Below are 25,045 nucleotides of genomic sequence, written 5' to 3' on the forward strand. Positions count from 1 at the left end.
GCAATTATCCTGGAAATGTAGGCTATTTTCTCATAGATTTCTTTACAATTGGACATCTTTTTGCAACCACTGGAGTCGCCTACTGCTGGCCATTAGAAAGAATGCAGGATCGAGGGAATTCCGCATTGGCTTCACTTTTCAGGCCCATAGGTTGCCACTTGGTGTATACGTTAACATTTAATGCAATTTATTTTGTAGCCTAAATATGTTCTCTAATTTTAACAGTATCATATACTGTATCAGCCTAACCCTAATTTTTGCACATAAAACATATAAAGAACTCATAAAATATGTTGTTTTGTTAGAAATTAACTATCCAACAGTATATACATAAGACATGTATTCATTAATTCATTAATAGTGAATTAATAACAAGCAGTAGAGAAAATAATTACCCAATTAATCCATAATGAAAAAATTGTGTCCTGAAATTTTTTTTATAGATTAGCTTCACCTCAACAACCACAACAGTAGTAGTAGTAACTTCTGCTTTTACATCAATGCATGAGTGATAATATTCCAATGATATAATATATAACAGTCACAGGGGCCATTCATCTGCATTGAGTACTTTGCTTTAATTACTTTTTAAGTACATTTTCCTGATTATACTTACATACTTTTACTTATGTAACATTTTCAATGTACAACTTTAACTTGTAACAGTATTTTAAAGTGTGGTATTAGTACTTTTAATTGAGTAAAGGACTGGAATACCTTCTCCACCACTGAGGACAATATATGTGGGATTGACTCGAAATAAACTACAGGGTCCATGTTCATCATGATGAGGGAACATGTCACCCAGTGCAACAATGGATGGTTCAATATTTTCACTCCAGTTAAAGTTGAGTTTACCAGTGGTGGTGAGGTAAAAGCACAACATATAGTATAATTCAGTTGCAAAGAGCACAAATGATACAATATGGCTGAAAGAAATGAGATGAACAGAATATGCAAACTGTCAGGGTGTTAATGCTTTCCAGACCGACTGTAAATAGTCTCATAAACCAAAGCTCAATAATATCCCCGATAACACCGGTGGCAAAAACTTTTCTCCTTTTTTTTGTTGCCCACTTTGATATTTTTAAAGGCAAGATATCACAATAGCATGCCTTGCTCCTACTTTACATAGCTGCTTGTGGCACTTCTGATTACCAACATTGTCATAGAAATGTCTTTGTTGTCCCTTATAGGTTGATAAAAAAGCTTATCTCATTCTTGTAAAAGAGAGAGTCAAGTGTAGTCCTCAATATAACCAGGCGTGCATAAAAAGGGTGTGTCTAATCAAGCTTGACAGAAGCAAGGTCAATGGCTATTATATCATGGTGGAAGTAACCCTCATGCTGCTTTCAGGAGGGAACAAAAGGGTGATAGCCTCCAGGTATCTGTATTGAATTTGCTGAAAAGTTCTTGAAATGAATCGGCATGATGGAACTTGCTCCAGTAGTTTTAAATCTGAGGAATGTCTGTGTCAAACTCCAAAGTTTTTTTTCCTTTAATGTGAGTGTGCCTGTGGAGGTAAGAGCGTCAAATGGAGAATGGACAGGGCTAAGAGTAGGGAAAGGTCCATTCCAAACTGTCATTCAGGACCAGGGACTCTGTGGAGACTCCTGATTGGCACTGTCTGCAGGGGGCTTTACAGAGAACATTTCACATTAAAGTCACAAAATTAAAGGGCTAACCCAGTGATTTGTTTATTATTATTGTTTATCGTGGTTAATTCATTTCACTCTTCATTTATAATTAGCTTGATGTGGTGATGTAAATATACCTAATAGGACTAAGAAGGATCCAATGAATGTCACACTGACCATGACAGGCAAAAATCATGGCACTCAGGGTCTGCCTCAAGTATGGCACAAATGCAGCGCTGAGTCTTTGCCCCCTCACGTTCATTTGCTTGTCCACTGACAGCACGTCTGATTCGCTGAGGTCCTCTGTAGCTCGACATTCCATAGGGCACAGTGCGTCTGAGCAGGTAAAACAAACAGATGCCATTTTGTTAAATAATACATTGTGAGATAAACCACATTCTAAATGGACAGAGAAAACCAACAGATAATAAATATTCTTAACTTTAGAGAGTGGTCAAGCATGGACATATCTTCTAGTAGCTCGCAAGCCAGTCATATATACTCTGTTTAGATTTCAACGAAAAGCAAGTACATGATGCATGCTGCACAATCTGTGCAGAACATTTTCTTTTTACATGAACTTACAATATGGTTTCTGAAAAGTAAAAAAGCCATTTGAAGGATCTGTGTTAAGTCTTATATGATTGTCCAGAAACACTTGAGTTTTCAATGAATCTACCCTTTTTGCCTGAACATTTGTTTTTTCTTAAGTGACCAATGGTTCTATTTCGAATAGGCTTCGCCCTCTAAGAGCTGTTGCTATTGGGTTAATCCCTTTGCGCATGTGCAGTCGTGAAGAGTTCTTTTGTGCCCTTGTGCCCTGCATGGGGCCTCTATAACATCCGCAGTTACTGTATATCACAGTTGCGTGACCATAGAACTTCTCCCTATTTTTCTTCAGCGACAAGCAGTTTGAAAAATTCAAAGAACAGCTGCCGTGTACCGACCACAGACTGGCTAAATCCTGCCACTGGCCCGCCACTCGAGCTGCGAGGCAGCGGGCGGGCTCCATGCCCACCGCTAGGTTTTTGTTCTCATCCTGTGTGAATGCCGTGTAGTATTCCCCTCTCCTGGGAGGTCCCTCCACAGTGGCAGAGCTCAGCCTCCATCCCACACCACCATCTCCCCATAACCAGTCCATGCTCACTTCACTGACCACGCATACCCGTGTACCGCCTAGGTGACCGCGGCACTGAACAATACCGCTTTGCTAGAATGACCGCAAGCTCTGCTGTCTCCGCCATGACCGTAAGCTTTGGCTGTTCCCCGCTAAGGCTGGGGCAGTCACGAGCTGTAGGTAGTGAAGGTAACACACTTCCTAGAGAGTGCCGCTTCGGTGATGGCAGCTCAAGGAGGTGGCGCCACACAGTGTTAGAGTTGGAAACACACAGTTCCCTTGAAAAAATGCATTTTGTTTTTCTCAGTCAGTCCGCCTTTGTCCCTCCTGAACATCTTGCGGCCGCTGAACCTCATGTTTCACCTCACACTAGGAGTGGGCGATATGGACAAAAAATAATATCTCGATATTTTTTCCGATTTTGGCGATAGCGATAATTAGACGATATCCTTTAAAAATGTGTTTTTAAAAGTCTGAGTTACTTAATCACTGATGATAATAATGGGCACAATGTTGAATGAAAACAGTTCTTATTTATTTTCTTTAAAATAAGTAAGTAAGTAAAAACAGATACAGATACAGATACTGGGCTTTGTCATAAACTGGCAAAAGAGCATGCTGGTACCCTCAGACAATAATTTATCTGGGTATGGACATAGACTCAACCACTATGAGACCCAAACTCTCAGCACCAAGGCTGGACACACTGAGCTCTCTGTTATCACGCATCACAACACACACCACACCTGGGTGTGATGTCTTTGAGTCACGTGATGGTTCCCCTGGGTCTCCTCCACATGAGGAAGATTCAGAGATGGTTCTTTCGAATGCACCTCGACTCTATACGCCACAATTGGCGGATGCTGACCATCCCTCCTTCCCTACAGTCGGACATATTGGGGAAACTTCCGGACCCTTTCATCCAGGGTTCCCCTGGGCAGAGTGACGTCACACGTAACACAGTGTACACAGGCGTGTCACCGGCTAGGGAGGCATTCGCGAATCATGTGGTGGGAGGGAGATGGCCCTCCCCCACATAAACTGCCTGGAGCTGTCCACGGTGCTGAAAGTATAAAAGCACTTCCCCCAAGTGGTAGCAGGGAGACAACTGTGGGCCCACAGACACCTTTTGTCTCTCAGAGCGGTCTACATCCCCAGGGTTTTGAACCGGGCGGCAGACATAATGTTGAGGAGGGGGCCGTCTCACAACGAGTGGAAATTGAATCCGACTATCGTTCAGATGCTGTGGAGCAGGTGCAAAAGTGGATCTGTTCGCCTCACGCCTTTTCCCACCAACCTTGGCCCAGAGCCCTCCTATATGCTTTCCCCGGTCCCTCTGATCCCTCGCCTCCTGGCTCGCATCCAGGAGGAGAAACTGTCGGTCATTCTGGTGGCACCGGAGCGCACAGGCCCATCCTGGTTCATGACTCTGATCAACTACTGGCGGGGCCCCCTTGGCAACTGCTGTGACATGGGGATGCACTGTTATCCCGTACTCTGGTAATAAGCTAGCGGCTAGGCTTGGCCACCGAGCAGGAGCGCTTGGAGAGATTAGACTTGCCCACTGCCGTGATGCGCACTATCCAGGGCGCAAGAGCCCCCTCTACTACGGCGTGTTACGCAGGGGTATGGTCCGCTTTCCAGCGCTGGTGTATGGAGAAAGGTGCAGAACCCACTTAGTGCCCTTTGCCCCTCGTGTTAACTTATCTCCAAACATTGGTGGATAATGACTTGGCTCCATCTATAGTCAAAGTGAGTGAAGGTGAGTGATTTATGCGCTGTCGGTTTCACCGTCCTGCCTCTCCATTAAAGGAACACGCCGACTTATTGGGAATTTAACTTATTCACCATAACCCCCAGAGTTAGACAAGTCCATACATACCCTTCTCATCTCCATGCATGCTGTAAGGCTGTCTGACGGCTCCAACGGCATCAGGCCAGCACAGAACATGCAGTTGAATGGTTCCAGCAATCCTACTGCTCCAAATAAGTGACAAAATAACGCCAACATGTTTACATGTTGTGATTTGTAGAGTCACAGCGTGTACAAAAAACAACGTAACATGAGACACAGCCATCTTCTAACCGTAAACAAACCGTTAACTATATTCTCAGACAGAAGAATATAGTACTTGGGCGGAGCAATATGCTCGCAGCAAGCCTGTCTGAGAATATAGTTCCCGGTTTGTTTACGGATAGAAGATGGCTGTGTCTCATGTTACGTTGTTTTTTGTACACGCTGTGACTCTACAAATCACAACATGTAAATAGGAACATGGCGTTATTTTGTCACTTATTCGGAGCAGTAGGCTAGATGGAACCATTCACCTGCAGGATCTGTGCTAGGCTAAGCTAATGCTGGAGCCGTCAGACAGCGTTACAGCATGCACACAGATGAGAAGGGTATGTATAGACTTGTCTAACTCTGGGGGTTACGGTGAATAAGCTAACGTCTCAATAAGTCAGCGTGTTCCTTTAAGGGGGACGGGAGTGTGGCCACTTTACAGCCAAACCCTTCTTTTACACCGAAAGTTTTAACTAGCTCCTTTTGGTCGAGGATGTTCTCCCTCAAGGGTTTTTCCCCCCGCCTCATAGTAACCACGCGGAGGAGGTGTCTCACCGACTCTGCCGGGTATGCACGTTACCTCAATATGTTTTACGCACGGCAGACATCAGACGAACACAGCAGCTGTTTGTTCACTACAGAGAGCGCTCCCAAGGTGCGGCTTCTTTCAAAGCAGCGGCTGCCCCTCTGGCTGTCCGAGGCTATCACCCAAGCCTATAGCATGAAGTAGCTATAGCAATAATATGTTATTTAATACATTAAACTGCTTCAGTGCGAATAGGAAAAACAATTAGTCTAAGTTCTGCTTGTGGACCTTGTGTCGCAGGTGGCATTGACTACATCAGCTTCACCCTTGACCCAATAGCGACAGCTCTTAGAGGGCGAAGCCTATACGAAATAGAACGATAGTTTAGTATTGTAACTCCAGATTCTATGAGTATAGGGGTAGCCCTCTAAGATTCAGGCCACCAACTGCTTCACCAACCTCGGCTGAAGAAAAATGCTGATGTTGGGAGCAGCTCTCAATCGTGATATACAGTAACTGCGGACGTAATAGAGGCACAAAAGAAATCGGATGACGGTATACTTGACATTTCTAATTCTAATCCTCCCATCTGGATACCGATGTTAATGCTTAATGTCAGGTTTGCATCTTGTCCTTTTGCCCCTAATCTATTTTTGACAATCTGAGATGTAATTTGTAAAATTAAAAAAATACAAAGGTGTTTGTGGCTTTAGAAGCTATAAAGGCCAAATATTAAGGTTAATCTGTTTTAAAACCAGCCAGAGCATCCCAGCAAGATGTGTGCATATTATAGCTGAGAGACAGGTCTGTCAATCAGGGCAAAAACACTGCCCTGATCCATTAAGTCCGTTTTCATAAGACATTTAAAAAAAAAGATCCATTGGCATTAAATATATAAATATATAAATTTCCCCCATATTTGCCAGATTATATCAGACTGCCTGCTGCCTGTATCTGATTGAATAGCTGCCACTTCCACTATGTTTGCCGATCCTGCAGCCTGTCTATTTATGACTCTACCTGAGTGATCTCATCTATATCTGATTGAGACTCATTGCTCTTCAGTCTGAAGTCTCTTCATGTATCACAATAGGGTCTGGAAATGCTGACATCAGCTGGTGGACGATAGGAGAAAAGCTTTTTTTCTTGAAACCTGCCTTTTAAACAATATGAGCTGAGTAAAATCACTTTAATTATAATTGTAGTGCAGGGGAGAGGTCAAAAGAGAAGAAGGAATATGCACAAACTGACACTTGGAAGGTAAACCACAGTCTAGGGAGCCAATAATGAGTAGCTCCACTGGAGAATTTGAGGTGCTTTACTACGGGAGAAAGGTGATACCCTCTCTTCTACTTTCCATGCTGAGACTATAAAACTTTAGCTTTAAAGAGCCAAAGCATTTTGAGGAGTTTATTTTCAGGAATGCAGTGCTCCCCACAATGTGAGCACATATTTGAAAACACACCTACAACATTTATATTAATGTTGTGGTTTCTGTCAATATTTCACTCAGTCTTTAAACTATGTCAATTTGTCCCAACTTGCTAAGAAGTAATACAGTTTGCTGTTTAGCTTAAATAGCCAACAGCAATCTTGGCACATGAAGAAAAAGGAAGAAGGAATGCTTTCCTACTGTCTTGCCAAGAATTTTAATTTACAGTTAGAAGGTGGCAAAACAAATGAAAGGTGGAATTGCTACTAATCTGTGGTGTGCTAGGCCACATGAACACAGTTTGTTTAAGTACACGTGTGAAAAACAGCTAGTCACTGTAATGATGCCAACTGGTAATGTTCACTTTTCATGGTTCCATATCACCTACAGAGCCAACATAACCCATGATGTGCAGTTGGCATACCTCTGGCCAGGACAGGGAACTGGCTTTTGGTAATCAAAACATGACTGTGTTGGTGGTCCCAGGACCAAACCACAGAATTATCAACCTTAAATATAAATACTTGTAGCACACTCCTTTCAGGAAGCTCACAATACTAGTATGCTCAGACTGGCCAGGAACATTTCAAATGACTCCTCACATGTTTTGCACAGAGCATATCAGCTTCTGCCTTCAAACAGACACTTTAGAGTTCATTCTTTCAATCGCAACAGACTTAAAAATTCTTTCAAGCATCTCTTACATCAATGTATCCTATTGTTAAGCCAGCTACATTAAATCCAGTGCAATATTTATTCAGGGTTACAAGTCTCCAAGACCTTGTCTGTGGGTATGTTCATGTAATTTTCTGTTATACATGTATGCTTTTTTTCCTTACTTGTGTGTTTATGTCATTTCATGTATGTCATTTGGTGTTATTCATATTATGTATGTCTGTATGTATGTTTATGTCCTCTTTCTTATATGAGCTACCCAGGGATGCAAAAAGAATTTCAGCCCTGGCTGACAATAAAAGTTGTATCGTATTGTATAGTATCGTATCGTATCGTATCGTATATGCTGCCTTCCTTGGTGTTTGTCCATACGCAACAGTGCAAGATGTTTATGCCACAGGTCAATTCTGCCTCTCTCTAAAGGAAACGTTAATTCATCTAAATTTAAAGTTTTAATTTTTTATAAATTAATTTGGTTTGGTTAAAAGCGAGGCTAAAGGCTTGACAAAACAATCAAATTTAGAACAAATTTGCACTGATGACCTCATCAATCCATGTAGACTATTAGGTTTGCATAACGGATTTCTCTGCTCTCTGTCCACTCAGCCTCACAACCTTCACGCCATAGATTGATAATATTTCAGCTGCTCAGCTAGTAGGGGATTTACAGTAGCTAATGTTCTCACATCTTCATGGATCAAGCCTAAGAGGCTTGACCAATTATCTTTGTTCATGTTTGCCTTAAACGTAAGAGTGTTTATATTGAGAGGATTTGACTATTTTTGATTAAAGCATGTATTTATTTTTATTAATAATAATAATAATATCTTCTTATCTTAATCCCTTTTCATTGTAATACCTTCTTAGCTTGTGTTTTTTTTTATCTTATATGTTTTAAATATGTAATAAATTATCTTATATGTCCTTATCTTATATGTTTTTGTCATGTATTGCTTTTTATTTTAAAGCACATTGGGCATTGACATTTCATATGACAGGCATAGAACCTGTCATATGAAATGTGGTATACAAATTAAACTTGACTTTACTTCAGAATGTATTGTAACAGATTTAGTTTTTCTATTGCCTTTGATGCACATGGGACATGATGCAAATGAAACATACAACGTATTCAAAGTAATATTCTTTGGATCATGGTGCCACAACCATCTTGATAAAAAAAAACAGCTGTTACTCATATACAATGCCCACTATTTGATTCAGTTTGGCCAAAAAAAGTACAGACTTTCTTCTTCCTCTTCTATTAGTCTCTTCTTATTATTCTTATTTTTATTCAAATATCTTCTTTTTTTTTTATTACAATTATTTTTTTAACCTGAACCTGAAACCCAGCAGCATGGATTAACCATCTCTTAAATAGTAATTCTATTATATGGACATAATAACCCTTGACATTATGGCTCATGGGTTATACTGAGAGAGTGAGAATGTGAAAAAGGAGTAACAGGAGACAACATAAAGTTGTGATAACCTCTGCCTCTCTGATTTCAAACTGTGACCTTGCAGAGCGAATTAGTTTCTGTTGGCAGGGGCTTGCCATCACTTGAACCATGACTGCGTCTGTCGCCCCAGGGAAGAATTTACCGGGCGTGACTTCGAACAATTCATAAATCAACCACATGTCAATCTGCTTTTTAAATGCTCTTAATTACCAGTCTTACACCACTGACAAAAAAAAACATTTTTGCAAAACATGCTTGCACAATCACGTCCGGGTGTATTATTGGAGAATTATACATGTTTAGTAGCTATTTAACAAAGCTTATCTTACTCGGGAGTGTTGATCCAGATGATATCCAAGTGGCAGTAGTACACGCACTCTTTATCCTTGTAAGAATAACAGGTACAGCGTTTAGGTCTGAACTTAGCCTCCGTTGCCTCAGACAGCTGTATACCCGTGGCTCTCCCGGAGCCAGACGCCCTGCTGGAGACTGAAAGACTCCCGGGGTTGACCTCAGATGTGACCGAGTCGTCGGACGTCAAGACACCTAGTACAAGAAACATGTTATAAATATAAATAGGCCTAAGTAATAGTAGTAATAATAACGAATGGGCCTACATGAATAGGCAAGCTACATATTGGAGAAATAAAATATAAAAGTGTGTTGCACATGGCCGACACCAAACATAACCTACCTTTGAAGAGAATGAACGCAAGAATTTTAAGAAGCATGATTTTCGTGAGGATGGACAGTATCCTTGCCATGTCAGATATTCCCGAAATTAATCATAGCCCGATGAGGATGCAGCGCACTTGTCAAGTTAATCTCCCACCAGCACCGAGTGAAAATCCATCAACGTCAGTGTAGATGTCCACGTGCAGCTCATCTCATGCGGTCCAGATGTCAAATAACGGATCAGTGGACGTTTGTCGCGCGGTTCTCTTTCATAGGCCTATTCGCCTCATGGCATAAATCATAGGCTACCTGTGAACATGCACTTTGCAGTGAGAGGAAACGGCGGTTTCCTCAAAACAAATCGCTCTGCAGTCACACAACAAAGTGTGCTTTGGGAAGGGTATCTGTGAAGCAAAAAGGGAGCAGCGATGCTCCTCCAAGTCACTTCTCCGTCTAAAAGCCCAAATCAAAGGTAAATGGTTTTTGGAGAGGCTTGGGTACACGCCCACGCCTACCAGAACACCCACTCTGTCAGCGTGTGCACTGAGGAGAACTACACTTGAGTTCCTGTTGATGCATAACATGTGAAATAAAATAGGCCTATACTTGTCTTGTTTTAAGAGAATGCAAAAGATTATTCAGCAACACCTAACAGCATGCCACATTAATGGTGGACAAAGTGTGGAAATGGGATTAAGCAAAGACCTAAATTATAGGTTTATAATCTTAGTCTCACATATTCACACCTCTATTACATAAGCGTCCATCTGGGAATAATCACAGTCCGTCCTAAGGCAAAGATGATGAGGTACTGCTTCTAGTTCAAGTTCAATAATAAAGATGTTTAACATGTCCCGTAAGAGAGTAAACGGTCAGTGTTATGGACCAGAATAAATGTTTTGAGAACATTTTTAAAACATTATTACCCTTGGGCAGGAGAGTTACTGTTTTGGAGTTTACAATCCACTTGATCTTAACAAATGTTGCTGCTGCAACACAGGAGTAGTATTGTTTTTCCAACTGCAGTCCCTCTGCAGTATTACTATGGTAATTAGCCTACTATAGCTATGGGCAGGGGTGTAGTGCTACTTGTTTTAGTACCAGAGCGCTCCTATAACACGTGCACGTTCACGTGCACCAGAAGCACAAGCTAAACAGTGTAGTAGACAAGCAGAAAGTTTCATTAGTTTCAATCAGTTTAAAATAGCCTAAATAACGCTAAATAAACTGTAATAATAATACTATCTTCTTCTTTATGGCTTCTTCTATTGAACAACAAGTTGTCGTGCCGTTATCGGTCGAGGTAGGGCATCTGGTAGGTGCTCACAAAGAGCGGTATTTGGAGAAGTTGGAGATCGCAGGATTGGATAACGACCCTTACCTTCTTCTTACTCAACTCTGCTTTATTGTTTAGTTTAGCGGCTAATTGCCTGGATTGCATTTAAACTACATTAGTTATACTCAAGCAATTATAGTTCTCTTCTCTTACAGCGACTGCCTCGCTGATCTCACAATTGTTAAAACGCTATTAGCTACTTTTGCTTAGCCATTAGCAATGGCTAATTCCTCTCCCTCTCCTGCTCTCCCTTGCACGGTGTGTCAAATGTTTAGCTATTCCTCTCTTCATAATTTGCGCGAGCAGAGGATGACGTTAAGTGCAAAGGGTCTATAGGCTATGTCAAGTGTTAGAGTTTACATAAATACAGAGCCAGCCCGACGTATAAGCGAACTAAGCGGCTGCTTAGGGCCCCGTGGCTACCAGAGGGCCCCCAAGAGCGCATGAAATGTCTCACAATTTAGCTTATAACAGAGCCGGTCTATTTAAAGATAAAGTGTTGCTGCTAATTGGTCCCACATTAGTCTTTACATGCATATTTGTACATTATGAGTGCTTAAACTGATATTTACAATACACAAGTTGGTTTAGTGCCAAGTGCAGTGGCAAAACATTACAATGTAGAGAGTCCCCAAACCAAATCCTGCTTAAGTCTGCATAAATAAATTGAATTTCAAGTCAGTCTTTTCATTTATCAAGGTCAGACAAATTACTTTCAGTGTGATTGTCTAAAAGTTTTCTCTGTGACTAATGACTACAGAAATCTACATCTGCATTTTGAGGCATTTGGGCGGCAGGCACAGACTCAAGGGAGCTTATGTACTTCTCTCTCTTTTAGAAACCCCAAATGTAGTGGTATGATTGACTGCTAAAGTGCCTCTAAGCAGGTGTGTTTCTCTTCATCACTCACAAAGGTCTGCAGTGGACTCTGGGTGTTTTGCCTTTGGATTCTGTTGTTGTGTTTCAACAACTTTTGACTAAATAAATGTCAATGCCAGTAAAGCTTTCCATTGTGAGGCTGAAAAATCTCAATTCATCAATCAGCCAAAATATCAGATGTGTCCAAATCAAACTCTTTGGCTCAGAATTAAGAAAGTACTAGTGAGCTCAGCAATTTGCGAATGACCTGGTAGACCATGGTGGACCGATATAGTGAAAGCCAGAATTGGACCACCTGTCCCACAGATCAAGAACACTCTCTGGAATGTAGGCGGAGGTGTGCCAAAGACACCAAGGTTCACAAGAACTCTGAAAAATACAAATACCAGGTTGCACTCTGTATCTGCAGTGTTTTGAAACTAACTGTTATGGACAGATGAGGCATAGATCCACCTGTTTCAAAATGGAAAGAAAGGAGTTGAAAAGAAGTTTATAATCCAAGGCACGCCACCTCATCTGTCAGACATGGAGGAGGTCGTGCCGCCCGATGATGATTCTAAATATGTGGCCAAAAAAGTAATACTGGAATGCTGTTGAGGAATCGAGCCAATCACCTGACGTAAGTCAAATTTAGCATGTGTTTCTCTTACTGAAGACCAGACTTAAGGTAAAAATCTAATGATGGCTGCAGTTCAGGCCTGGGGAGAGCCAGAAGCGATATATGGTGACTGATTTGCAACCAGATACAAAATGCCAATTAGATGAGAACCACGTCGTGCTCCTGGCACTCAAGGGTAATTTATAATAAAATGTTGGTTAAATTAAGAATTAATCTTGGTTTAATTAATTAATAAAATCCAATGTAATTCAGTTCAACTCAATTTAATAGATCAAAGCACTGTGAGTGTGTAATACAAAAGGGAACGCCTTTGGGAATTTGAAGGGGATATTTTGTGCGCATAGGAAAACTGAAAAAAGGCCAGCAGGAGATTTTATGAGGTACCTACAGCTGTCAGATCACTGTTATGAAAACAAACTTACCTCAGCTAAACCTCAAGTACAATTTCCTTTCATTTCATTTCATTTTATGTTGCCTCCTGTGGGAGATCATTACTATCAAACACCAGACTGCCATAAAAAGCTGGAACAGGGGGTCACAGAGGAAACCTGTAATGTTCATGTCTCATTTTTCTCCACCACATATGGAAATAATTATCTAAAGATGAACTAAAGGGAAGAAGATATATAAAAGATCAAGTCTTACCTGCTGAACTTGAGGTATACATCATATACAGAGAGAAACACAAACACAAACACACTTACTTGGCACATACACTAGCAGTCCTGGATTTGTACTTTGCTACTTAGGAATCCAGTTAACCTAAATCTGTCTGACTCATGATTGCCCTCTAGTTCCTTCCCAAATTCCCCAAGGCTATGGTTTTGTGCCATACCCCAATTCTCTGGCACATTCCCCAAGCTGGGAACAAGAGAGAATTCCAGATAAATGAAGACCATATTCTGTTTTCCTTCTCCTGACCAGAGTTGTGGAGACAGAATGCTATCAGAAAGCTGACTGCATGTGGTTTAGCGGTCAAATGATGCATGCATGCTTTCAAGGTATCATTCTGGGGTTTTTTTCTGTGAAGGACCTTGTCTTGTGAATCTTATATTGCAGTGTGAGCCCATATGATGGCCATGGATGGTTGCTTTCATTAAATATAGTCAAGAATACAAATGTACGGTACAAAATCTCAATGGATACATTGGTTTGGCGTAGCTGATCAAGGCAATACAAATTAATTGAGGTATGAAACCTAATAGCAGGCCTCATTTCATTAGATCTCTCTCACTTTATTCTCATTGTATTATACACCACATTAAACTCCTTAAATTGTTTACCTCATGTTCATTAGGAATGCCAGTATAAAAATCCATTCTGGACCTACCAAGTTTTCCCAACAAGAAACCTTTTGGAGAGGCTTGGGTACACGCCCACGTCTGTCAGAACACCCACTCTGTCAAATGCAGCATTACAGCGTGTGCACTGAGGAGAACTACTACACTTGAGTTCCTGTTGATGCATAACATGTCAAATAAAATAGGCCTATACTTGTCTTGTTTTAAGATAGTTACAAGAGATTATTCAGAAACACTTAACAGCACGCCACATTAATAGTGGACAAAGTGTGGAAATGGCATTAAGCAAAGACCTATAAATTATAGGCCTATAATCTTAGTGTCACATATAAACACACCTGTGTTATATAAGAGTCCATCTGGGAATAATCACAGTCTGTCCTAAGGCAAAGATGATGAGGTACTGCTTCTAAAGTTCAATAATAAAGATGTTTGCTTAACATGCCCCGTAAGAGATTAAAAGGTCAGTGTTATGGACCAGAATAAATGTTTTGAGAACATTTTTAAAACATGAATGCTCATCAATTCTGAGGATCAATACATGCAACAGTGTCCAGGCCTAAATGACCGGCCCATTATTACCCTTGGGCAGGAGAGTTACTGTTTTGGAGTTTATAATCCACTTGATCTTAACAAATATTGCTGCTGCCACACAGGAGTATTGTTTTCCCTCCACAGTTCATCTGCAGTATTACTTTGTCTGTTGTAGGAGGGTGGGTGAGGGGGGGGGGGGGCTATGGGCAGTGGCTATAGGCTATGTCAAGTGTTAGAGTTTACATAAATATATTGAATTTCAAGTCAGTTTTTTCATTTATCAAGGTCAGACAAATTACTTTCAGTGTGATTGTCTAAAAGTTTTCTCTGTGATGAATGACTACAGAAATCTGTATGTGTATGTGAGTAGCTGGAGTCTCTGCAATACATCTGCATTTTGAGGCATTTAGGCGGCGGGCCAGATATGGGCACAGACTCAAGGGAGCGAATGTACTTCTCTCTCTTAGAAATCCCAAATGTAGTACAAAGTCAGTGCTTATGGACCAGAATAAATGTTTTGAGAACATTTTTAAAACATGTGAATGTTCATATCAATTCTGAGGATTAATACATGCAACAGTTTTCAGGCCTAAATGACCGGCCCATTATTACTCTTGGGCAGGAGAGTTACTGTTGTTTTGGAGTTTATAATTCACTTGATCTTAACAAATATTGCTGCTGCCACACAGGAGTATTGTTTTCATGTTCATTAGCAATGCCAGTATAAAAATCCATTCTGGACCTACCAAGTTTTCCCAACAGGAAACTTATAGTATTTCCTAGTAATAATTATATATATAATAATTCTACAGTTCCTTGCTTTTTCCCTTCCCTGTTATTCTCCCTGTTTACCTCAAGAAGTCAGGCATATGGTTTCAAATCATATGTCAGCATTTCCATTTTCTGCATGCCAACATCTGCTTGTGAAATGTTGATTATAGGGTAGCAGTGGGAAACTCATCATGGTGGGTTCTTGGCTTATTCAATCAATCAATCAACCTATGAATCAATCAATATTTTTTATTTGTCACATAAAATTGTACATGGTACGATTGCCGTGAAATGTTATCCCACCAGCTCCTAAAAGGTGTGCATGATTCAGAATGTGGCCGTCACATCGGCATATAGAAAAAGAGTCACACGGTTGAATGGCACCGGCACTCCATAATCCAGCCAAGTCTTGGCGAAAGGACACCACAGCTCCAGAAATCCCGCTGATAACGGTCAAAGGCATGGGGGCCACCTAGCTCACCATCCGACGCCTGCACACTGGTTAGCAGGATGCCCAGCAGAGAAGTCACAGAAGCTGTTCAATTCCTCTACGCTTGCCTCGGTGCCCCCTCTAATGGAGATGAACGCAGAGACAGTCTTGCTTGTCCACGTAGTAGGGATCGTAGCCAGGAAACTGGCATGTTGATTTCCCAATCATGATGAGGGCCTAACTAATTCAGCATAAATATGCAGAGCTGATGCAGAGGCAACTGGGGAGGTCCGCACCTTCTAGAATAATATTGCCAATTGTTTGGGAGACACGTGAAATGTAATACATTTCAGGAGGATTTCAGTGACCACTCCATCCTGTTTTTCTTGGCCTCTTCATAGGTTTTATTAGAAACATTTTGGGTGTGCAAAGCCTAGAGATTTGCAGTCCTTACCCCTGGAGTGCCATGGAGTTACTGAGGTAGGGAGCATAGAAACAATAAACAAATGGCAAGCCTGTTCAACTGAAAATGAGGAACTGTGATGTACAATTCTTAAGGGAAGGAGAAAACCATGATCAGAAAGGAAGTGGATTTAAAATGTGATGCAGGGCCACTGATACATGACATTTTTTTAATATAGACAAGTACTACCAGCTCTTTTTTTTTCTGCCCTACCCGATTAAAGACCAGTTGACGTTCATTTTTGTCAGTTACAATTACACTCTAGTATTACAGTCTCAGTATTTGTGGAATATTATTAGTTGTTAAAAGGGCTGTAGCCTACTTGCCATTCAGAACATTAATATAGCAGCAAATAAATGTTTGCTATGTAAAGATATAGTGGAGTAATAGTGTCCTGAGCACCGAATGAAGTCACACTCCCTCTGTGTGTGTTGTATTCTGAGCTTCTTTGTTCTTTGTTTTGAAGAACACTTTGCTGCGTGCATGTGCATGTAGCTGTGAAAAAACTCTCTGTGAGAGCCGTATAGAAGCAATCCCAGCCTGCTGTTTGTTCCGCCCAGTATTTTGAGAACCGCACCTTTATGATAGAGACCATCTGTCATGTCACAATGGCAGGTTTGACATCAAACTATGCCACTTCCTTTCAAATTATACTGTTCAGATGGCAAATATTGACTCAGTCCCATTGCCTCTTCAGACCTTAACCCTTATAGTAGAGCAGATAACCACAACAATTATGCATTTAATGAGAAAAGCATGAATCTTCTAAAATACGTTAGTGCATACCATAATTTATTATTATTTATTTTATTATTTTCAAATGTGGAGATGTGAAGTCAGATTAGAATTTGACCTCTTAGATTAGAGGTCAAATTCAAATTATATTATATTTATATTACTCGCCTTTGCCTCCTTGACCTTAATCTGTTACATACCAGACGTGTTTCCTCTGCATGTGGAGAGGGGTTGAACAGGGTAGACTGCAGAAACATTTATGGTCGAGTAGAACTTTCCACCAAACAGAATCATTCCAAGGTAAGGATTATCTAACTCTAAAGTCAGCAAGATGCCTCCCTTATAAGTAACAGCTGATGCTCCTGGACACCTCGGATTTTCTGCTTTGTGGTCGATGTGGAGGAGCAAATGGTTTACCAGAAATGATGATTATCACTTATTGTGGGATGCTTCACAATGAGTGTTGGTATTGAAATTTCATCAAAACTCAGCCAGTCAATGAGGGCCTTCCAAATACAAATCTAGATTTAAAATGACAATCTTAATTGGACAATAAAGTTGTAATTTAATTTCAGATCCATAAAAAACACAACCTACATGTTTGAAAGGGACCAGCCCATGGGTTGATCCTCAAAAACAATTTCCATTCCAAGATACTGGTGATCATGGAGTTGTTTTCTTCATGTTGCATAAGGACAAAAACACATGTGGTTAGCCAAAATGATAAGCATAATGGGTAAAGCTACTACTGATATAAATTATCTAAAGAGATGACTGCCAAACCAAAAACACAGCATTGCACTGACGCGGACACAAATGCAGGAAATCTGCCTCAAAATAAATGCTGAGAGTTTGACCCCTGATTGGCACCTATGGTTTAACTGATTATTAGGGCTTAAGAAACGTTTTGTGGCGGCAGGGTTTTGAAAGGCATGAAGTGAAATATTCTCCATGTCTCTATTGTCTCCCATTAAACATAAAGCACTGAACTTGAAAGTGGAATTTGTAATGCTGTGGTGGTGATGTAGATGGAAGCTCCTAGCATTGGAAGACACAGCAATTTCCAGGTTCAAGGTTCAAGGTCTTTATTTAATGCAGTGTATGTCTAAAAACATCAAGGGTACCCCAAAGTTCAATATTTTGATATACAATCACATTCTTGTTGATTCCAACCAGCCATCATTTATGACATGTACAGCAGATCTGGAGGAGATTATTACAATATACAATATTTATTGACACTTTTTTGGAGACTACATGCACTATATAACACACGTATGTACATCTCCTCTGCAAAAAACATGATCAAAGGAAAGATGCTAGGGTACACTTTTCTTGACTGAGGGTATGAGGCTCGCCCAAGGAGATGATGTTGATGAAGTTTGACAGAAACTAATGCCATCATATAGCCATCTGTTTTGGATATGAAATATATTTGCACTGCCACATTTTACTAGATTTTTTGTTCTTCATCTTTACTATTGTTAGAAATAATACCAAAGTTCCTATGACAGAACTTAGTAGAAAATCAATCCTTCTAACAATATGTTATGTTTTGTAACAGCAGCTGTATTTATGTGAAATGAGACAAATAAAGTAGGCAACTTAATTCTATAGCCTATATGCATGGTAGGAAAGTTTTGAGACTGGGTTTTGGCTCAGCTAAGAGTGATTCTATTACACACTGCTGAGAGGCCTCGCCTATGTTCTTTACTAATGTGGACACTTTGGTAGCTAGCCAAACCATACATCCAAATTCAATTTAAAGCACTTAATACTAGTCTGTTCTGATTATTTATCTCACAGACTAAGTATGTTTGATTAGTGGTGGGTGGCTGAGAAAGAAAAAAGGCACAGCAACTACATAGGAGACAGTAATCTACCCATTTATTTAGTTTTGCACAGGAATCTGACTCAGGTGTAAGCTCCTTTTACAGAATTGACATCAAGGGGTTTAAAGCAATACAAGTAAATGTTTTTTTTATGAACTGTAAATTAAGCTATTATTATGCTTTATCATTCAGAAATGGGGAAGAATCCAATACCCTGTAACAAAACCCACCAGAGTCAATGAGACATCTACCAGCTTATTTCTTCAAGGGAAAGTAATGCACACTGAAATAAGACAGACTCATGACTCCTGTCATTAAGAAACATATACATCTTAACCATACGGTGAATGTGTGAGGGGGTGAATATGCAGGGAAGTGGATTTTCTCAATGTGCCATAGAGGGTCTTTCTTAACCTCCAGAGGTCAAAGGTCAAGTAGCTATGATCCAGCTCTCTCCATATTTTTCATAACATTCCTGTTATGGTAAATCGCTAGGTGCAGAATATTCCTATTATGGTAAATCATGGGTGCAGTCACTGGGCCATTTGTCCTTCTGCCATGTTTTGTTATCTTAAACGTTATCTCATATAGAAAAGTTAAATGTTTTCAACATGAATCCAACAATGTTGATGTTATCTCTTTATAGTATTTCATTGGTGGATCACATTTGGTTTTAATTATTTTAAAAAACATACTTATTTTATATATTTTTTTAATTTATATTTATAAATAAAATAGTTTAAGGGACAAATGCGGGAAAAAAAAGATACTATTTCTGTTGATTTGATATTTACCATTGGATACTTTTGGTTATGTTTATATATTATATGTTATGTGTCTGTATGTTATATCAGAAAGGCCAGTGGGAATAAAGCATTTACAGAACATTAATAACAAACATCTAGTTAGACAAATCCGAGAAGGGATGGAGTTGGGAGTCAACTTTGTCTATGCATTTGCAAAGTTAAAACAAGTTTGGCAAATTTGACCTTAAGCCTATTTAGCAATTCATTCACATCATAGACTGTTAGGATTCACATAACCGAAGCAAACAAACAGATAGGTTAGCAATGCTGTTAACACATCTACTTATCTACATATGCTAACTTAGCATATATGTAGATAAGTATATGTGTTAATTGCATTCATTAAGCACGGAATAGCTCAGGCTGAAAGAAAAATCTAATATCAATGTTTAAGAACACAGAATCAACACTACAAAGAGAGGCACAATTCTACTCAGTTAGATGACGTTTTGGCGCCACTAAGTGGTGATTTTATGGTAACGTTTAGCGCTGATGCTAGGTGTATCGTTGTTTTCTGTAAATATGTAATATATTTTTTAAGGCAACATAGCTTTAGGCTACTGTTAACTCGATACTGTAAACTCAAACTTCTGGTTATAATATCTGATGGATTAAGACTAACTGCTCTGTCTGAATCTATGACAACTCTGTTGGACTGAATAAAATGTCAACATAATTTATGAAACATTTCATACGTGGTATGAAATGTTGTCATGTTTGTAATTAATTTGAATGTGTTTTTTAACTGTTTTGACAATTAAAAACAATACAATAATCATGACTGCAAACTTGACTTCTGCTCTTGAAATGATTTTTTTTTTTTAAACGAGCTTCATAATTTTTGGCTTAAAAGTGGAGGCTACAGGACGGAGCATCTACAGGCATTGGTGGCTTACCAAGCACCCTATGTGGTTACCATGACAACAGTTGTCAAACACTGCCCGGACTAGCTCAGCTTTGCCAGCTAGATGTTATTTATTACGCATGTTTTTAATATAAGTTAACTATCCTAGTTTTCTAGTACTTCATATCGTGCGCCTCATGTCAAAGTATAAGGTAAATATACTTTATGCACTATGCACTATGTGTGCATTTTGTTGTCTTGTGGGCTTTTTTACTCACATGATGTGATAGGTAAGATAGCTTGTTTGATTGACTCGCGTTAGCAAAGTTCCAACTAGCTAGCTAGCTAGCGTTACTGCTTAAGAGTCCATGTCCATCAAATAACATAGCTAGCTAGCCTACTTAGACTACATATAAGGTTACCTGTTTGGAATAATAGCTTAGCAGGTAATTAGGAAGTGGGTTACATAGCTAGAAATTAGCATACCAGAGGAGTTGCTAAATGTTGTGTAGTCTGCAGCTGTAAAGTGTAAAATAAAACTTTGTACTCAACACCATGGGGAATTAGGCTAAATATTATTTTGATTTCCTCCACTTTGCAGACATCTGGATACAAAGGTTCATATGACTATAGCAAAAGTGAGGAGCGGTAAGTGTTGCTCTTAAGTTGGTTAATTAAGTTGGTTATTCACATTGTATTTTGTTTTGCAACCCTGTGTTGTAGATTGACAACAAATGAACCTTACAAAAACACTGGAAACAGTGACTATATGTTACAATGTCCCCTTAGGGAGGGAAGAAGTTTGGTGCGTTTCAAATGTGGCCTACTCAACACCATACAGGATGTCCTGCGCCAAAGACCAGGTTGGGTTGAAGTCAAAGAGTGAGTAGTGTTGTCTGTTCATCATCATATCAGTTTATGTCATATTTGTGGCTTGAATCTGTTATCTTGTCTTTTTCTCACAGTGAAGGAGAATGGGACTTCAACTGGTGTGATGTGGGCTGGCTCAGGGAAAATTTTGATCATTCGTACATGGAGGAACATGTAAGGATAAACCACTTTCGCAATCATTATGAGGTGAGGCAGCATCAATCCAATATAATCTGGAAATTTAATAAATCATTCATATCATCAACATGTAGTCATGTAGTCTTTTTCTGTGTTTTTATGTTTGATGTTACAGCTGACTCGCAAAAACCTCATGGTGAAAAATCTCAAAAGATATCGGAAAAATCAGGAAAGGGATGTTGGCCGCCTGGAGGCATCCAAATGTGATTTTTTCCCCTGCACCTTTGCACTGCCCAGTGAATATCATCTCTTTGTAGAGGAATTCAAAAGAAGCCCTGGTAGCACCTGGATAATGAAGCCGGTTAGCTTAAGTAGAAAATAGATGTAATCCAGTGCAATACAATTATCTTTTATTCAGTATTTGCATTACCTCGTAAACTAAAATAAAGTAAGCACCAAATTGCTTTTAAGTAATGAAAATGAACTGGTATGTTTATTTAGGTAGCAAAATCTCAAGGAAAAGGCATTTTCCTGTTCAGGAAACTGAAAGACATCATGGATTGGAAGAAGGTAATGTGTATTTATTTCATCAAGGAATTGGGCGTATATTCCATGACTAAAAACAGACATTCTACATACACACCCATATATTCAGATTGGTATCATTGTGTTAACTCAGGACGGCACCCGCTCAGAAGAACAGAAGGATGCAGCTCAAGTGGAAAGCTATGTGGCACAACGTTATATAGAGAACCCCTACCTAATTAATGGTAATAAAATGAATGAAAAATACTTTTACTGTACTTTACTATAAATCTAATTTAATTTAAAAACTATCAAATGTGCCAACAATGAATTAACAAAAAACTAAAAGTGGAATGAACTGGAGGATTAGTGAGCACATAGAATTAGATTTATATCTCTGCTTACTTTTTATGCTTTTTGTCACCACAGGCAGGAAATTTGATCTGAGGGTCTATGTGCTAGTCACATCAGTATGTACTGAACCTTGAAAATCACATTTTTTTATATGAATTATCAATTTTTCTGCATGAGTGAATCAATATGTGTGCATGTTTGTTTCAGTATGTTCCTTTAAAGGCTTGGCTGTATCGAGATGGCTTTGGCCGCTTCTCAAGCACCCGCTTCTCCCTTAGCAGTATTGATGACAAGTGTATCCTTTTTTCACTCTTATTACAGTTTTTCTTCATTCATTCGACTGTTGAACACTTATGTGATTGATGGTTCTGGAGTTATGAGTCATCCCTTAAAAAGTTGAGCCTTTGTCTAATGAAATATGCAAGCAAAATTTGTTCCCAAATTCTACTTAGTGCCGTTCTTCAGATATGCACCTCACCAATGTTGCTGTTCAGAAAACAGCGCCCGAATATGATCCTGAAAAGGTGTGTAATTCTGGAAAGTCAGAGAATAGGTTAAGGTCCAATATGTAATATATTTACTGTAATAAATCCAGAAATGACCCCAATGCGTCATCAGATATTAAGGTAACATGCTAAGTTAAAATACTATCTTTTCTGACAACAATGCTCATGCCAGTATTTTCTCTTGAAATTTCCGTTCCGTGATGGACTTTCTGTTTATCAACTCCCCAGTTTGACAGCCAGGCCGGGTTGCCAAATTTACCTGTAAAAACGTAAACCCAGCGCGCTACAGCTGTAACGTCAGTACAGCCATGGAAGCAGCTAACAAACGAACAGGATCAATCGTAATTCAAAGCCGAGGAAGTATGTCTGTCTGGCGTAGGGAGAGGACGGCGAGGTTATGGGGGTTTTAGCAGTTCCTACCATAATTCTAAGCCGAAAAAGTGTGTCTGTCAGTTGGGTACAGAGCTCCACGTGAGCACGGGCTTTTATGTTATTTAACGTTAGCTACTCCGCTGTGCTGTGGAGTAATGTCTGGCTATGTGAGACAAGCGTCTAGCAACATTGTTGGATGCTCCGGTCTCAGCCTGGCAACCTCTGTGAACTTCGAGTCTGGGGAGGAGGGGGTGGGGGAGACGACTCTCTCCACTATTTTGAGTTTGTACTGCAGTAACTATTTTAAACACTAGCTGTCAGTATTACATATTGCACCTTTAAAGATATGTTTTTCCTAAAATTTTTCCCCTTTTACCAATACTATCTTCTCTTTATTCCTGCATTGTTTTTTTTATTAATCTCTAAATAGGGATGTAAGTGGCAGATGCAGCAGCTTCGAAGATACCTGACTGCAAAACACGGCAGAGAGACAGTAGAAACCCTGTTTACAGAGATGGATAACATCTTTGTCCGCAGTCTACAGAGTGTACAAAAGGTCATTATAAATGACAAACACTGCTTTGAGCTCTATGGGTACGACATTCTACTGGATCAGAACCTCAAACCGTAAGTGCTCATACTGTCACACAGTACAATGTCATCACCTCCACATATCCACTTGCAAACATGCACTGAGGCATGCATGCTAACAAAGAAGCACAGACAAGCACATGCACAGACAAGCAAACATTGTTTGACTTGCCTTCCTAGATACTGAAAAACAAAGCAGTAAATCTGTTAGTGTTAGGCTCCAGAAATAACCATGTATGATTAACCGTATAAATCTGCAAAGCAAATGGAAAATTGACAGGTATGCAATAATCCTGCTGTAAATAATACAACACACCAATGATAGTGCCTCCGTCCAATGCAAGTATTGTAACAATCATTCACTTGCTTGTAACTTCCCAACAATCTTTTTTGAGATCTGGATGTGCTAATGGATTGGCCGAAAGCCTGCTCAAAAGGTTAGTAAATGTTGGTGAATGTCATCACCCTCCATCTTTTTGCAGGTGGTTAATTGAGGTGAACGCCTCTCCCTCATACACACCCAGTAGTCAAGAGGATTACGAGATGAAGTGCCGGCTGCTGGAAGACACTTTGAATGTTGTTGATATGGAGGGAAGGTAAATGCCTCTTTCTCATCGCGTGTTTGCCTCTTTGTCATCAGGGAACAAGATTCGAGGGCTCTCTTTCCCTCCATTTATTATAGACCTCACATTCTTTAATGATATTCACCAATCTATACAAATTTGGAAGTATAATCTTGGGTTGTGGTATATTTAAAAGTTAAGAACACGGCTGGAAAGACGCACTTTAACAGATTGTCCTTGCAACAATAAACTATTTACTACAATTTCCCTCAGATTCCAAGGTGAATGCTGTACAACAGATGATGAGTTCCTTTAATCTCTTTCTGTCACTGCGTCCTAATTAGCTGTGTTTTGTTTTTTTTCTCACTAGGCTGACTGGCAAGGAGAAAAGGGTGGGTGGCTATGATCTCATGTGGAACGATGGGCCTGTCTATAGGGAGGACGTCAACGTAGAAACATTTGGCAGTTCATATTTCACTGCCAACACACACTTAGGTAACATGACTGTGCTGCTAATGCAAACTTTTTGAGGCAACAAAAGTCTCAATTTTTTTTAGATTAATAAATTAATTGCAATGCATTCTGATAAATGTGCAAATGCATACATGCAGTAATACCATGGTATTCGATAATGTAGAAAAGCCTTTATTATTCTATTATTAATAACTGCTGTGAAAATAAACCTGTTCTTTCTTGCAGGTTGTGTGAATGACAGAGAGAAGCAGCTTCGCCAGCTTCTAAAACCATTTCCAGGCCAAAAGAGGATGTAGCACACTCATCATTTTTATGTCCCACCACTAATAGCATGTGACATGTGTCTGGGAGAAGACAGGCTCCAGTGACCACAAAAAACTGAAAAACATGAATTATATTTTATACAAAATGAGCTATCTGTGATGATCTGATCAGATTCCAAGCTTAAAATTGGAATACCTGATATGCAAATTAAGGAAAACTACATTTTATTCAGCAAACTTTGTACTACC

The 25,045-nt window shown here is 39.7% G+C and overlaps 2 protein-coding genes across 4 annotated transcripts; one reads left to right on the plus strand and one right to left on the minus strand.

The window, feature by feature from the left end:
- Positions 1 to 671: 671 nt before the first annotated feature.
- On the minus strand, positions 672 to 10,036 carry edn3b (endothelin 3b). 2 transcript variants are annotated; one of them, XM_028583815.1, is made up of 4 exons: positions 9,610 to 10,036; positions 9,245 to 9,461; positions 1,815 to 1,973; positions 672 to 1,637 (listed from the first exon to the last, which is right to left on the minus strand). In XM_028583815.1, exons 1-4 carry the CDS (start codon positions 9,677 to 9,679, stop codon positions 1,583 to 1,585), a joined length of 501 nt encoding a protein of 166 aa, XP_028439616.1. In that variant the 5' UTR covers positions 9,680 to 10,036; the 3' UTR covers positions 672 to 1,582. The 2 variants fall into 2 exon arrangements, with proteins under 2 accessions (XP_028439616.1, XP_028439617.1); XM_028583816.1 differs by having other exon boundaries at positions 1,572 to 1,637; positions 1,775 to 1,973.
- A 10,174-nt stretch (positions 10,037 to 20,210) lies between these two features.
- On the plus strand, positions 20,211 to 24,901 carry ttll9 (tubulin tyrosine ligase-like family, member 9). Of its 2 annotated transcripts, XM_028583189.1 has the most exons (14): positions 20,211 to 20,352; positions 20,742 to 20,788; positions 20,930 to 21,022; positions 21,106 to 21,217; positions 21,324 to 21,509; positions 21,650 to 21,718; positions 21,828 to 21,918; positions 22,103 to 22,143; positions 22,235 to 22,322; positions 22,493 to 22,551; positions 23,336 to 23,532; positions 23,979 to 24,092; positions 24,430 to 24,554; positions 24,759 to 24,901. In XM_028583189.1, exons 1-14 carry the CDS (start codon positions 20,338 to 20,340, stop codon positions 24,827 to 24,829), a joined length of 1,308 nt encoding a protein of 435 aa, XP_028438990.1. In that variant the 5' UTR covers positions 20,211 to 20,337; the 3' UTR covers positions 24,830 to 24,901. The 2 variants fall into 2 exon arrangements, with proteins under 2 accessions (XP_028438990.1, XP_028438991.1); XM_028583190.1 differs by lacking the exon at positions 21,324 to 21,509 and having other exon boundaries at positions 21,106 to 21,184.
- Positions 24,902 to 25,045: the final 144 nt, after the last annotated feature.

Source organism: Perca flavescens, chromosome 7 (genome assembly GCF_004354835.1).
Source record: "Perca flavescens isolate YP-PL-M2 chromosome 7, PFLA_1.0, whole genome shotgun sequence".
Lineage (NCBI taxonomy): Eukaryota > Metazoa > Chordata > Actinopteri > Perciformes > Percidae > Perca > Perca flavescens.

Excerpts from the sequence above, each read along its gene's own strand:
- edn3b (XM_028583815.1), bottom strand. The coding sequence starts at position 9,679 with ATGGCAAGGATACTGTCCATCCTCACGAAAATCATGCTTCTTAAAATT. Across the intron at positions 9,462-9,609 it reads TGCGTTCATTCTCTTCAAAG|GTGTCTTGACGTCCGACGAC; the intron begins GTAGGTTATGTT and ends TTCTTGTACTAG. Across the intron at positions 1,638-1,814 it reads CATGATTTTTGCCTGTCATG|CCCCCTGCAGACAGTGCCAA; the intron begins GTCAGTGTGACA and ends TTCTCTGTAAAG.
- ttll9 (XM_028583189.1), top strand. Across the intron at positions 21,023-21,105 it reads GGTTGGGTTGAAGTCAAAGA|TGAAGGAGAATGGGACTTCA; the intron begins GTGAGTAGTGTT and ends TTTTTCTCACAG. Across the intron at positions 21,218-21,323 it reads ACTTTCGCAATCATTATGAG|CTGACTCGCAAAAACCTCAT; the intron begins GTGAGGCAGCAT and ends TTGATGTTACAG.